Here is a 15,795-nt window from a genome sequence, read left to right as displayed (position 1 = left end):
CGACAGCAGTGCACATACAACAAAGATATTTACACGAAAGGACTTCTTACGATCAAACACTGTTGAAATATACTGTGTGTTAGAAAGCTCTTGGTTTGACACGCCTACAGTTCCACAGTCCACAGTGTTTTGTTGCTGGTTTTCTTCGGCATCCATTATAAGAGCTCTGACGGCATGCACGTGCTCCGTGCTTGCACCACATGACCTCTGACCCCGTGACCCCTGGAGAGTCACGGGAGTTTATTCCATATATATGTGACCAGTTCCGATGCTGCAGATTAACTGCTGGCATTCCATACTGTCTCCTTGTGTGTTACCATTAAACGTTGTGTGTGTGTGTGTGTGTGAGAGGGAGAGAGAGAGATGAGACAATAAGGTCTCAAACCTCCACATGGGTCAAGCTACAAAGAGGTTTTTCACATAAGCTGAAAATGCAATGACGCTCCTGTTTGTCTCCGCGCTCCTTCTCCAGACGAAAGCAGTTGAGAGTGAAGCCGGTGGCTGAGAACAGGAAGAGGCGGCGGTTTGATTCTTCACGCAGCCGTGGAGCGTGACAACTTCCTGCTAAAACAGTCTCTATCCTGCATGGGGCAGTCAGGGCTCGGGTTAATAAGTGCTTACAGGAGCTGCTGTGAGAGACGGGTCGGTGAGAGGGTGAAAGACGTTTTGGCGGTAAACGGTTCGGTGAGATGGTGAGAGAGAGTTCGGTGAGATGGTGAGAGTGGACAGGTTTCTGAGATGGTGAGAGTGGACAGGTTTGTGAGATGGTGAGAGTGGACAGGTTTGTGAGATGGTGAGGGTGGAGAGGTTTGTGAGATGGTGAGGGAGCAGGTTTGTGAGATGGTGAGAGTGGACAGGTTTGTGAGATGGTGAGGGTGGACAGGTTTGTGAGATGGTGAGAGTGGACAGGTTTGTGAGATGGTGAGAGTGGACAGGTTTGTGAGATGGTGAGAGTGGACAGGTTTGTGAGATGGTGAGAGTGGACAGGTTTGTGAGATGGTGAGAGTGGACAGGTTTGTGAGATGGTGAGGGTGGACAGGTTTGTGAGATGGTGAGAGTGGACAGGTTTGTGAGATGGTGAGAGTGGACAGGTTTGTGATGGTGAGAGTGGACAGGTTTGTGAGATGGTGAGAGAGGACAGGTTTTCCGTGTGACTCTGGATCTGAGGTGCGGTGGAGGCGTGGCCGGGTTAGTAGAACTGTGTCTGAAACACGCCGGCTCGCAGGAAGCTCACGTTCCAGGAACGCGTTTTGAGATGGTGAGCGTTCGTTTGTCCTTCAGGCTCTGCATCGACAGAGAAGTCCCAGTCCTTCTTTTCCTCCTCATTTGGTCTTCTTTAAAGAAAAAAAAACAAAAAACGATTTTTAAGAAAATAAAAGGCTATACCTTGTTACTCCATTGGATGGGAACCAGTGATGTTTAAACGTTTAAAGGCTGTAAGATTAATCTAATGTAAACACACAGGCGTTTCGTTGTGACTGTAAATGCAAAAAAAAACGAAAAACAAAACTGCATGAATAAGCGAGTGGTGAAACAGATGAAAAGATTTTTAAAAAAAGAAAAAAAAATTATAGAAATCATTTTCAATCGTAAAGTGCAAGTATAAAAAAATGTTCTCAAAACTACAATTCTCGAGATCACATCTCAAGTCACGGTCAAGTGGTCTTTGAGGAAAGTGCAACTCTTTTGAGGAACAGCGCGAATGGAAGGACGGAAAAATTTTTAAAAAGAAGAGAACAGTTCGCTGTAGCCCTCCCGGGGTTCAGGACTCCCTCCTGGTGAAAACGGGCACTTCGTCGAGGCCGACCGGGTAGTCCTCCAGGAGCGTCCCCCCGTCGAACACTCGACCGTCGCGGGCGTCCTGCCACTGGAGCTCCTCTCCCGGGAGATAGATGTCCCTCTGGAGCGCCCCCCTCTCTGTCACGGGCGCCACGAGCACCTGAAAACCACAGAAGAAGGAACCTTAACGGGGTACGTCTCTTTCCGTAGGTATCTTAAATAGCATTCATTGTAGACCGAACTGCATGGACCAATCAATCCATCGATGTAAAATCCAGCTCGTCATTTGCCTGTATAGAATGAATCCATCACTGTAAAATCTTAGCTCGTAATTTGCATTTAAAAAGTGAATCATCAGCACTGTACTGAATTGGGTCTTGAATGGTCTTAGTTTCAGCCGCAAATCTTGCCAAGTTCTTCCATGCATTACTACAGTAGTCCTCTGTGTGAGAAATGTCTTCATTGTGTAACACTTACTTTTGACTTCTGCTACCGTCACCTGGTTTGATTCCAAGAATGACTGTGAACTGGCCTCTGCATTAAACCTTGTTAATCCACTAAAAACCTGAGTGAAAATCCCCCAGGTTCAGCTTTTACCGAGACTGAAGAGCTGTCAGTCCCTCCCTGTTTAGAGTTCAGCACAGAAGCTTCATGCTCTCTTTCAAAGTTCCCCTTTAACCCTTTAGGCTGTGAGATCGTGTGAATAGAATGTTCTTACTGCAGCGGAACGTTCTAACGCTGATGTAACAATCGCTGCTGGTGACTGAAAGCGACGGAGTTCTAGAACACGGACTTCTGAAATTTTGAAAACAAACATTCCAAAAAAAAAACCTACTCTTCAAAGGGTTAAGAGCTTCAATGTATTTCCACAATGCGATGAGGAAAACTGAAGGCAAATGATGACAAACCAAACCTTGACTTTCTTCCACCATAGGAGCCAACAAAACCACTGTCTCTCACCCTCAATGAAATGCTAGCGGGAGAGAGACTTGACTTTCTTCACGTTAAGATAGCACGTGGCTACACAGGCAGGGGCAATTATTTTATATAACAACGTACTAATGCGCATTTAGGAATACCAACAGCAGTGTGGTATGAGTGATTGATGTGAAAAAGGCCCAGAGGAATGTGTTAAACTGATATATCAGGGTTGTGCACTTTGAGCTTTTATCCTTTTTTTCCTTGTTATCCTTTAAGCTTCTTACGCGTTCCCTGGAGTTCACAGGGAGGGAAATGAGTCTGTTTTCATAACTGCTGCTGTGACAGAGATGGGATGTGTCAGGAGCTGGGTGCTGTGAATCTGTTTGGTCAGGGAGCCACAGGGGTGGAGGGAGGCGGGAGGGAGGGGTTCCCAGGGCAAACCGCCCTCCCCTGGCAAGTGGGCCCAATTTTTCCAGGGGCCCACCCCTGGAAAACCTTCCGTGCCTGAAACTGAATCTGTGCCATTCCTGGGTTAACCCAGCAGCGGGGAAGGCCCGCGGTGTAACCCAGCAGCGGGATGGCCCGCAGTGTAACGCAACAGTGGACGGCCTGTGGTGTAACCCAGCAGTGGGAAGGCCTGTGGTGTAACCCAACAGTGGACAGCCTGTGGTGTAACCCAACAGTGGAAGGCCTGTGGTGTAACCCAGCAGCGGTAAGGCTGGCATCTGTAACCCAGCAGGGGTGCTGGGGATGCCTGCAGCGTACGCATGGGGATCGCTGGGGAGCTGCAGCGTCGCAGTGGGTGCCGTGGTGACTGCAGCGGGTCGTGGTGTGAGGCTGAGGTGTGGTGTGTGGTGCATTCTGTATTAGTGATGTGTGTGTGTGCGTGTGTGTGTATTTGTGTATGTGCATGTGTACGTGTGTGTGTGTGTGTGTGTGTGTGTGTGTGTGTACGTGTGTGTGTATGTGTGTGTGTGTGTGTGTATGTGTATGTGTGTGTGTGTGTGTGGATGGGGTTTGTGCAAATGAAGAGGGGCAAGCTTACTTCATCTCCGATCAGGAACTGGTCGTCGATGGTGTGGGTGAAGGGGTCGTCGGGACTGAGCCACCACAGGGGCCGGTATATGGGACTTCGGTCCTCCTGCCACTGGGTGGCGTACTTCACTATGAGCGGAACCACAAAGTCCTGGTGCTTGGCTATGTAGAATCGCGTCAGGTTCAGCACCTGCAGCCAAAGGAAACAACAGTTTAGCAATGAAAAGCAACCGAGCAAGAAACGGAATGTCTGGGTTGCTAACGGTAACGGAGATCACACCACAAGCCCTTTCAAAAAAGGCCCTAGTGTGCCCCCCCCCATATAATATGCAGCTCTGCCAGCCTGTAGGCACCCGATTGGCTGGGGGGACGGTGGACTGCAGGGAGGGACATGCACTGGCCAATCACGTGCTGCCCTTCGGGGGTGGCAGCCCCAGTGCGCTCCTGCAGGGTTAGGGTGCGATGCTGAAGCACACATCTTTGGCTTTGGTGAGAGAGAGAGAGAGTCAGGGGGCATCCAGAGGGCACTGGCAGTCCTCTTAATGTGCCACCCACTGAGAGTACCTCGCCCAAATTAAGCCCTTCACCCAGAGAACGGACAAACTGCCAGGCGTGGGAACTCCTCGTTATGTCCCGAGACCCCCCCCCACCGCAGGTTGTGTCCCCGCAGAGAGACAGTGTAACAAAGTTTCTTGTTGCTTGTTGACGACGGACGTCAGCCCTGCAGAGGAGTCACGCCTCGCCGTTTATGAGGCAAATACTAACAGTCCTGTCCCAGAAACTGCACACAGTACTCATATTATTCCAACAATGGAACACACTGCTCTCTGCACCCACACACACATGCTCTCTGCACCCACACACACACACATTCTGCACCCTCACACACACACGCACTCTCTGCACACGCTCTCTGCACACACACACACTCTCTCTCTGCACCCACACACACACACCCTCAAACACACACTCTCTACACTCACACACTCCCTCATACACTCTCTCTCTGCACACGCTCTCTGCACACACACACACACCCCTCTCACACACACACACCTCAAACACACACTCTCTACACACACACACACTCCCTCACACACACTCTCTCTGCACCCTCACACACACACACACCCTCAAACACACACTCTCTACACTCACACACTCCCTCACACACACTCTCTCTCTGCACACGCACTCTCTGCGCACACACACACTCTCTACACTCACACACTCTCTCTGCACATGCACCCTCTGCACCCACACACACACTCTGCAAGGTCAGAGGGCGTAGATGGAGACACTGTCTGTGCAGACCGCTCCTGAATCACTTGGTTTGATGAGATTTTTTCTTAGTTTCCATGGGAATGATTGCTTTGTGTGCATGGGCGGGGTCCCTTTACTGTTGGAGGGGAGGGTGGGGTGGGGTGGGGGTGGGGGGGTTATTCTTCTTGTCCTAAAACCCCTCGGGCTTTGTTCTCCAAACCCTCCTCACAGGGGCTATGCATACAGAAGCCAGGGGGGGCCGTGGGGGGTGGCGGGGGGGCGCGTTTGGGACACCTCTGTCACATGAGCTGTCGTTGCAAAAATAGCCGTGCGTTTCCAAGCACACCCGCTTACTGGAAATAGAAACAGGGGCCCTGTGCAGAGGGGTCAGCCCCCGGGTGCCCTGCGCCCCCCTGCTTGGTTAACGGGGTACAGGGGGGACCCCAAATTCCCTCTGCATGGGCCTGACTTTGCCCCCCCCCCAGGTGTGTACAGTACTACAGGTGACCCCTCGCAAACCGCCATTCAGCTGCCTGGCTCGGGTACCTTCTGCAGTATCACTGAGTGCAGGTGAGAAGGTGGCCGGGCCCAGTGTGGTCTAGTGCTTTACTCCAGGAGAGAAACGCGAGAGCTCACCTGGGAACACACCTGTCCGGTTATAAGCGCTAAGTTTCCCTGTAACCACGACTCCCTGTAACCACGACTCCCAGTAACCATGACTCCCAGTGACCACGACTCCCTGTGACCACGACTCCCTGTGACCACGACTCCCAGTAACTATGACTCCCTGTAACCACGACTTCCAGTAACCATGACTCCCTGTAACCACGACTCCCTGTAACTATGACTCCCAGTAACCACGACTCCCTGTAACCACGACTCCCTGTAACCACGACTCCACACACCTGGTTTTCAGAGATTTAAGGGTCGGTTTAACCTTATCGCGTCAGACCCTCGAATTCAACTCGCAAAAAATGTTTAATTAAGTTGGCGCATTTGTCGTACTCTCGTTGTGGTCTGTCTCAAAATATTTTTTATAGTTACATATCGTTTTATAAAGTCCATCTCAGCAGTAGGTGGGCCCTTTGGCTGGTGGAAATGAAGGACATTTTTCATTATCCGCACAAAATAACAAAACAAACCCAAAAACCAACACGCGGGCGGACATTCCAGACTGCGGCTTTGGCAACGTTCACCTTCACCTTTACGGCCACCGAGGAATGTGGCTGACATTACCAAAAAAAAACAAAACAGGCCGGATCGCTAAGTTTGTGTCCTCCGCGGTCTCCACCAATGGAAACAGAGTTTAACCACATTTGTGGAAATGTGCTTTGAAGAGAGAGGGGGAGGGGAGGGGTGGGGGGGGGAACGATATTATGGAATGAATTCTGGAAGGAAGAAAGGCCCGTTATACACGATGTTTAATTGAGAAAACAGACTTGTGGTTCTGGCTCTGGTTTCTGTTCTTATTTGGACCCGGGCAGCGCATGGATTTAACAGGCCCGGGAGGAAGGGTGTCGCACGCACCAATCGGGCCACAGCTTTTCGGATCCGGATCCAACCGAACGTCTGAATGGCAAAAAATCAGCCAAACGGAAACGGGGTTGGTCGGGGTGTTTTTCTAACGATTCCACAAAGTCAGTCAGAAGTGCGTAAATTTATTCATCACATTACACATAATTACCCCCCCCCCACCCCACCCCTCATATTTTCAGTGATTTTTTTCCCTTTTGCTTTAAAATGACTTCTCACTTCATTTGAGTTTTTCAAGCATTAGTAGTAGTGCTCTGAAACTGAGGTAAAAAGAAGAAGAAAAAAAACCTCCTCATCGTCTCTTCCGGAACTTCTCTCTCATTAACACACAACCCGGATATCCTAACTGCCACTTTCCTTTTTCCCTCATAGTAGCGCTTTTATTGTGAAAAGATGGATCCCCTCTGACCCGGTTTCCTCTCTCCGGTCTGAACCAGGGCATGCCGCTGATTTACCGCTCCAGGCGAACCCTCCAGATCAGGATCCTGCCCCACCACCACCACCACCACCGCTGCTGCTGTCCTCATTCTGAAGATTGACGATCGTAAATTTGAAACAAAATCTAATGCGGACCGTATGGGAGCGTAACCACAGGTGAGACTGGGCAAACTGCCCCCCCACCACCCCCCGCCTGCCTGCCCGCCAACATCCCCCCACCCCCCCGCCTGCCTGCCCGCCAACATCCCCCCCCCCCCGCCTGCCCGCCCCCCATTTCACCCAGCACTAGATCTTTCACTCAGAAACCGGAGCCGGCTTCCATAAAGTCAAACGTATCGATATCTGACAAGTAGGTACGTTCTTCTTCTAATTCTCACGAGCATCCATTTTCTTTATTTTTTCCCACTGCATATTTCGAGTACCCCACAGGGCACGGAATCCACCCCCCCCCCCCACCAGGGCAGAAAACCTGTTGCCTTGCCATGCTGTGATCTCTCTTCCTGCTCTACCTTAGAGGAGAGAGCAGCCTCTCTTTCTGCTCTACCACAGAGAGAGAGGGGTTTCTCTTTCTGCTCTACCACAAAGGAGAGAGTGGTCTCTCTGTCTGCTCTACCAGAGAGATAGCAGTCTCTCTTTCTGCTCTACCACATAGGAGAGAGTGGGTCTCTCTTTCTGCTCTACCATAGGGGAGAGAGTGGTCTCTCTCTGCTCTACCATTGAAACAGTGGCCTCTCTCTCTGCTCTACCATAGAGGGGAGAGGTTTCTCTCTCTGCTCTACCATAGAGGGGAGAGGGCACAAAATGTTAATGTATATGTCTGGTGTGAGCGTTGGCGGGCGGGTCTGGTGTGAGCGTTTGGCTCAGGTGTGTGAGCGTTGGCGGGCGGGTCTGGTGTGAGCGTTTGGCTCAGGTGTGAGAGCGTTGGCGGGCGGGTCTGGTGTGAGTGTTGGCGGGCGGGTCTGGTGTGAGTGTTGGCGGGCGGGTCTGGTGTGAGTGTTGGCGGGCGGGTCTGGTGTGAGTGTTGGCGGGCGGGTCTGGTGTGAGTGTTGACGGGCGGGTCTGGTGTGAGTGTTGGCGGCCGTTCTGGTGAGAGTGTTGGCGGGCGGGTCTGGTGTGAGCGTTGGTGGGCGGGTCTGGTGTGAGCGTTGGGGGCGGGTCTGGTGAGAGTGTTGGCGGGCGGGTCTGGTGTGAGCGTTTGGTGGGCAGGTCTGGTGTGAGCGTTGGCGGGCGGGTCTGGTGTAAGTGTTGGCGGGCGGGTCTGGTGTGAGCGTTGGCGGGCGGGTCTGGTGTGAGCGTTTGGCTCAGGTGTGTGAGCGTTGGCGGGCGGGTCTGGTGTGAGCGTTTGGCTCAGGTGTGTGAGCGTTGGCGGGCGGGTCTGGTGTGAGCGTTTGGCTCAGGTGTGTGAGCGTTTGGCGGGCGGGTCTGGTGAGAGCGTTGGCGGGCGGGTCTGGTGTAAGCGTTGGCGGGCGGGTCTGGTGAGAGCGTTGGCGGGCGGGTCTGGTGTGAGCGTTGGGGGCGGGTCTGGTGTGAGGGTTGGCGGGCGGGTCTGGTGAGAGCGTTGGGGGGCGGGTCTGGTGAGAGCGTTGGCGGGCGGGTCTGGTGTGAGCGTTGGGGGCGGGTCTGGTGAGAGCGTTGGGGGCGGGTCTGGTGTGAGCGTTGGGGGCGGGTCTGGTGTGAGGTTGGCGGGCGGGTCTGGTGAGAGCGTTGGGGGGCGGGTCTGGTGAGAGTGTTGGGGGGCGGGTCTGGTGTGAGCGTTCGCGGGCAGGTCTGGTGAGAGCGTTGGCGGGCGGGTCTGGTGTGAGCGTTGGCGGGCGGGTCTGGTGAGAGCGTTGGGGCGGGTCTGGTGTGAGCGTTGGCGGGCGGGTCTGGTGAGAGCGTTGGGGGGCGGGTCTGGTGAGAGCGTTGGCGGGCGGGTCTGGTGTGAGCGTTGGCGGGCGGGTCTGGTGAGAGCGTTGGCGGGCGGGTCTGGTGTGAGTGTTGGCGGGCGGGTCTGGTGTGAGTGTTGGCGGGCGGGTCTGGTGTGAGCGTTGGCGGGCGGGTCTGGTGAGAGCGTTGGCGGGCGGCTCGGTGGCGGTTCCGGCGGCTACGTACCCGGTCCTCGCCGCACACCCACGGCGGCGTGTGGAAGGTGATGACGGGCAGGAAGGAGGCGATCTCCAGCCAGCGGATGAACAGCTCCTCATCGCTGACGAAGTCGCTGCTCAGCGAGCCCCCTGCAGAGACCAGGGAGAGAACGTGTACCACAGACGCTGCAGTCGCACCAGATAACCAGCCCCGGCGCACCTTTCCGTCCTCTCCACTTCCTGACTACGGGAGGAACAGCCAGCCTGAATAATGCTGTTATTGCAGCACAGACCAACCACTGCCCACAGCAAATCATACGGACACGGCCTTGAATTTCATTCGCACGCGATGCATCAAATTGTAACGCTTTTACTTTAACAGCTGGGAGACAGAACTTTCAGCGTGGAGTTGAATATCTGGGTGGGTCTGCAGCATAAACGATCTGTGGCTGAATTCAGACGATTCAAATGAGCGTAAAAACAGGACAGGGTGCTGGTGTGTGGTATGAAACGGACGTGTGTGTTGACTTCTCATATTCTTGCTGACGGGTATATATGCTTAGGTGACTCTGAATGAAAAGCAAAAAAAAGAAAAAGAAAAGAAAAGTAAAAATTTGAGATGACCGATGGACGCGCTGACTTGGCGTCAGCAGGAGGACAGGCGAACCTCTATCCCGCGGCGAAACGCCACCGACTCCAGCGATTTATTTCCTGAACTCTGACAACTTTCTGTTCTCTCCACATCAAAGCGAATTCCTGTCTGGACCCGGGCTCGCTCTTTTTTTTTGTGCGCTCCGCTGTCGGAATTCGGAATATTTAAGAAATAAGACGATTTTTTTGCCAAAAACCCCCGAGGATGTGTGCACCTTTGGGAGGGGGGAAAAAAAAACGGTCAGAACGCGGTCAGACTGTCCTGAGATCTTGGGTCAACTGCTACCATCAACAACAAAAAAAACCATACTAAAACAAATAAAATTATACCTTATCTTCTGCTTTCATTTCGGCCAAAACACTTCTCTAAAAAGCTACAGGAATCATTTGATCATTGTATGTGCCACTGGACTACCTTATAGAACATTTTCAGTTTTAGGTGTAGAGTTTCTTTAGGTATTTTGAAGAGGATTTTGTGAGTTTTAGCTGCATAGACATGAGAAGCACGAGGCTAGTGAAATATTAAGTTAAATATGGAAGGGGTCCGAGACTTAAGGAAAAAGCAGCTATATCTCTTCAGAGACACTGAATAGCACTTTATCTACACTTATACCAGCCTAACGGTACACAGCCATATAATAACAACTAACAGAATATAGAATAAAACCATGCCTGCAATCACACTTTTACAATCCCAAACAGCTCTGTTCCACAGCCAGTGTTCCTCAGACTGTTATTTAACAACGTGTTATTACACATCCATTCTTAGGTAATTACAATGTTGTTACAATTTAATAAGAGTAAATGAATATAGACTTTCTTTCAGGCATTTTTGGGGGGTGGGGGTAGGGGAATGGGGGTGCGAGGGGTTAACTGTATTACCTACTGCATCAGGCAGGAAGAAGCTGTACCCCATCAGGCTGTAGTGCAGGACGGACGGGATTAACCCTTTCAGGCCGGAGTAGGTCCAGTCGTCCCGCAGCGGGGCCATTCGGATAAAGAGCGGGACGTCGCTGGACCTGGAGGTCGGGAGGACAGGGAACCCGTGTCCACACCTGCGCTCTTTCAGAAACCCGCTGGGGTGTGTGCGTGTGTGTGTGTGTGTGTGTGTGTGTGTGTGTGTGTGTGTGTGTGTGTGTGTATGTGCGTGTGCAAGACAGTGTGTGTGTGTATGTGTGTCTGTGTGTGTCTGTGTGTGTGTGTATGTGCGTGTGAGTGTGTGTGTGTGTGTGTGTGTGTGTGTGTGTGTGTGTCTGTGTGTGTGCACATGCATTTGACAACAACTACCAAATTTGTTTGGCCACTTCAGTGCCCTTTTGCAAGTTTGGGCTGGTAAATCTGAAAACCTTTGGCAGGGCTGTCCTGCTCCATGACAACAAAAGCAGGAGAGGAGCAGGTTAATATGATAATGTTTATATTTAAGCGCAGGAAAAAATTATATCCGTCAAAAGCTTTGTAGCTCCTATCAGGTTACAGTGACATCCATTTAACGAGGGTCGATTTGGCTGTTGAACGTGGCCGACTGGAGAGAGCTTCAGTTTCTCTGTAAAAGAAGTTGCCAACTTTTCTTTTTTTGAACACCGGCATTAAATCCAAATCAGCGTCATTCTCAGGCAAAAACGAGGGCCAAAGACGGAAGATTAAATTGCCCCATAAATTGTTGGAGAATTTTATTAAAGGGATTAGATTGTCACATTAAAGTTCCCACAACGCTCTGTGGGTGGGGTGGGGTGCGAGGGGTGGGGGGGCGGGGTGGGGGTGTGAACGTTGACGGGGTGTTTGGCAGACGGCTGTTTCTGGTTACTGGGAGCGAGTTTGGTTGCCATGGCGATCCGCCAGGCGGCAGGATTCACGGCAGAAAGAGCGCGGCGATAGCACCGCCGCCGCAGTGCGCTCACCTTGTTCCCGCGGTAACCACGGTGGAGGCCCCCATCTTGGCCGCCACGGCCGCCAGGAGCCGGATGTACTGGTCTCCGGCCGCGGCTTTGGGGAGGCGCGGCCCCCGTTCCGGCGAGGGGGCCCCCTCCCCGCCCTCCAGAATCACGTACTCCGCGTCCAGCTGGGACTGCAGGCCCTCCACCCGGTCCAGCAGCCAGCTGACCGCCGCTGCGTTGGAGAGGTTCAGTTTCACGCAGAACTTCCCCTCCCACTGGGTCAACAGCGGAATCTGCGGGGGGCGGGGGGTGGGGTGGAGAAGGGCGGGGTGAGTGGGGGAGTGGGCGGATATATACCGCTTTGTTGACGCACGGGAGGTGCCGCAACAGAGATCTCAAACTGTCTCGGTCCTGGAGGCCTGCAGCATCTGCAGATTTTTCTGCAGATTTTTGTTTCTTTTGCAGGTTATTCTACACACCTGGAATTCCAGGCTCTTGTAAGGTTCTTACCCTATGGAAGTGCATCTCTTAATAACACAGGCTGTGTTTTCGGAAAAGCTATCGTCCTATGGAAGTGCATCTCTTAATAACACAGGTCAGGTTTTTTGAAAGGCTCTCGCCCTATGGAAATGCATCTCTTAATAACACAGGTCAGAGTTTTGGAAAGGCTCTTGCCCTATGGAAATGGAGGGGGGGACAGGTTTGGGGGGGGGCTCACCGGGTGTCCGTGGGGCGCTGTAGGCACGCTCAGCCAGTACCCCTCCGTACCGTCCTGCAGAGAGGTCTGGAACTGCCGGGAGTCCACGCTCAGGTACGGGGACAGCGTGACGGAAATGTTCAGAAGCCGCACCATCGGCAGGGTCCTGGCCTGCCTCTTAGAGGTCCTCCTCCTGCCAGAGACATATTCATGGTCCTGCCAGCCGGACGACAGAGAGAAGAAAAAAAAGGAGCACGTGTTTTAGTGTGGGCCAGGAGGACAGGAAGTATCGCAATGCTAATCTAGTACACGTCAGAATTCTACATTTGTACATCGACCACTTTGAGTTGTGAGATCACAAATACATGATTGGAATGTTCCTCACTGAACATTCTAATATGATGATGTAGCAACTACTGCTGCTAACTGAAAGCAGTGGAGTTCGAGAACACTGACTTTACAACAAAACAAAAAAACATTTAAAATAAAAAAAAACTACTCTTCAAAGGGTTAATGTCTTCTACAGATTGTGATGTCATCCTCTGGACAACCAATGACAGTGTCTTCAGTTCCCTTAGCAGGAGGCGACTGGTCTTTAGCTGAGCCAGGCTAATCTTGTTAAATAGCCGTTCCCTTAACAAGATGAGCCACCCAGCACCACTTTGAGTGATTCCGACTGCACTCCAGTTGTCCAAGCAAAACATTATTACAAAACCGGGGGATAATACAATGATTTATAAGACCTATTTTTGGCCTGTTATAGATTTTAGTGTTTAAGAAAAAAAAAAAAACTACATTTATAAATCTGGCAAGCCTTTTCACGGTCGTCCCGTACTTTACGCTAACTTGTTGTTCCAGTTCGTGACTGCAATGGACGGGACTAATGGGGAATAATGAGGAGAAAAACCATAGCGTGACCGACAATTTATGAAGAGTTCTTACAACGTAACGGACCGAATGCCTACGGATTTCATCGTGATTTCGTACTGCACGGAAAAACTCCCCCAACGAGGCCCTTCTTTCGCCCATTAGTCATGTTTACGGTTTTAAATTTGGGCAAAATTTTTAAATCGGTTACCGCAGAAAGTACTTTGTCAAGCCAAGTAAAACAGGTCTGTCCTTTTCTTTCTCTCTCTCTCTCGCTCTGTAAATATAATGTTAATCTAGCTTTAGGAATGGAAGAGAATGGAAAAAGGCTAATCTCCTCTAATGTAACAGACAGCCCATTTAAAATAATATGCGACTTGCGTCCCAGGAATACGGCTGGATTACAGCGTCACGTCGGGATCGGATTCACCTGCAGTAGTTTACTTTGGCACGCCTGCCCTGCCCTCTCTGTGTGGGTCCATTCAGATGTTTTCTCTGCTGTTCAGGAGATCAGATTTTTTTTTTTGGTCGCGTAACACAGATGCGATTCGTTTTGCGCGCCCAGCAGGCTGCCTGATGTACAGCGATTTTGTTTCTTCTCTATATTGACGTATATAACATGGTAAGTAATAGTAATACTATAATAACATTGGAATGATAATACTTACCATGTAACATAGTATTTTTTTTTTTACATTTTGGGGGCTTTAAGTAAAACACCCACCACCCCTTCTCAGTAAAGTGTATTCCTTTTTTTAAAGTTTTTTCTTCCTCCCACAAATCAATGTATTAAATCCAATACTCAGGTTTAAGAATCGACCCAAATTTTTAAAAAGATTTCCTTCGGAGTCACACATCTTGACACCCAAGGTAAAAATGTTTGGGCATTTACAGCACTCAGGTTTAGCGTTGATCTGCTTTGTCTCAGCAGCGTGCTGATGGCTCCTGTGGAGCTGCAGTAATCGCGGACTGCAATGCGCTATAACGGCCAACAACTCAGAGGTTGCAAGTTCGATTCCCAGCTGACTGACTGCAGCTCCGAGCAAGGTACCCAGCAGTCAGAATCCTGCTGTATAAATGTACTGTAAGTTAAATTGCGTAAACACTGTAAACCTGTCAGGGTGAATGTGTCTTCTAAATGCCTCAGATAAAAGGTAAATCCTGACTATGCCTGAGCTACCTCCAGTTGGGGGTCCTGCTGGAATCTTTCAGTCAGCAGGTGATCCAGTCTCATCTGCCTCGTCTGCCTTTAATTATGATCAGGCAATTCCAAACTGAGGAAACTAACAGACATCTAAAAAAATGATTCCTGTTAGTTTCCCCAAAGGCTATTTAAACATAAAAACAATGCATGAACAACCAAAAGTCTTCCTTGATTGAATCCCAGGGGAACATTTTGGTAAACTGCTTAAGCACATGAAAAATGTACATCTGACTCAACATTGTGATATTTTAGTGAACTTTAAGTCTTTAAGTCCCCCCCACACACACCACCTCTTTAATCCCTTTCATGTCAGCACCTCAAACTCTTTTTTTTTTTTTTGGCTTTTAACCCTTTCATGTGTGAGATCACAAATTTTTTATTGGAATGTTCTTAACTGAACATTCTAATGCTGATGTAACAATCACTACTGGTAAATGAAACCAGTGTTCTAGAATTCTAGAACACTAGCTTATAATTTTTTTTTTTTTTTTGAATTCCAAAAAAACTTAGTCTACTCTTCAAAGGGTTTGAATTATGCAATATTTATATTCTGACACACAAGACAGTTAAAAAGTTCCCTGGGTTACCCTCCCTGGTACGTTTTCAAGTCATCAAAGCTAAATCAATTTCAGGTTTCAGAAATCTCTTTCTTGGAATTAGGCATTAAACCCTTTCGCTCGGTGAGTAATCCTGCGTGACACCTCGGAACACACAGGAGGACAGAGCCCGTAAATGTGAGGGGGAGTTTCATTTCAGTTAAGAGTTCATGAACAGCGCTCAACAATACTTCAAAAACACTAATAACTAAAAACGAAAGTGCAAAAAAAAAAAAAAAAAAAAAGAGTATAAAATGGCGGTTGTTGATAGGGACGTTTTTGAAGACAATGAATATAATCTAAAACCACAAAAGGTTTTATGAGGCGGGTTGTGTTGGAAGACTTCAGAGAATGAATGAGCTGCATTGTCTTTCTTTTGTGCCACAGGGTAACCCGATATCGTAAAACATCGCTTTCGCTGTTTGCTTTGGCGATGGCGTAATTATCAGAGCACACACTGCAGATTAATGCAGCGCATACATGCCGACAATTTGCGCAGCTGGGCAGTACGCGCCAGTTTAAAACCGACGTGCTTGCAAAAGAGTACAGACAGCAGTGCCTCACCTGGCGTTTAAACCAGAACTCGAAGCCAAAGAATCCAGTTATAAACGCTCACTACGGCCAGGAATGGACAGTATTTCAAATCCATGCATTTGGAATAGGTATTACGCATGAATGTTTTTCATTCATTTGTCTGACTCTTATTTAGTAGGCTACCAACTGCCAAACAAGACTTTTATTTATTAGCAACTGTCAAACAACCTAACTCCCACCACCATTTTAGCTTGTATATAAATGTGGTTGTGAGGTGCATCATAGCATATTTTTGCCTATCCGTGACTACAAGTGCACTTCCGCGGCGTAGGCTATATAT

The 15,795-nt window shown here is 50.0% G+C and overlaps 1 protein-coding gene across 2 annotated transcripts in view; it reads right to left on the bottom strand.

Moving 5' to 3' along the window:
- Window positions 1-1,762: 1,762 nt before the first annotated feature.
- LOC135242142 (SITS-binding protein-like) overlaps window positions 1,763-15,795 on the bottom strand; it is a 29,410-nt gene continuing 15,377 nt past the window's right edge. For both annotated transcript variants that reach the window (XM_064313072.1, XM_064313073.1), the window contains 6 exons: window positions 12,276-12,470; window positions 11,582-11,850; window positions 10,566-10,702; window positions 9,061-9,182; window positions 3,746-3,925; window positions 1,763-1,939 (listed from right to left, as the gene is read on the bottom strand). In XM_064313072.1, the coding sequence (XP_064169142.1) occupies window positions 1,763-1,939; window positions 3,746-3,925; window positions 9,061-9,182; window positions 10,566-10,702; window positions 11,582-11,850; window positions 12,276-12,470 (1,080 nt within the window). The remainder of the gene's footprint in view (window positions 1,940-3,745; window positions 3,926-9,060; window positions 9,183-10,565; window positions 10,703-11,581; window positions 11,851-12,275; window positions 12,471-15,795) is intronic.

The sequence above is a fragment of the Anguilla rostrata genome, chromosome 16, assembly GCF_018555375.3.
Source record: "Anguilla rostrata isolate EN2019 chromosome 16, ASM1855537v3, whole genome shotgun sequence".
Classification (NCBI taxonomy): domain Eukaryota; kingdom Metazoa; phylum Chordata; class Actinopteri; order Anguilliformes; family Anguillidae; genus Anguilla; species Anguilla rostrata.
The sequence above is the reverse complement of the archived record's forward strand: the minus strand, read 5'-3'. Positions and strand labels throughout refer to the sequence as shown.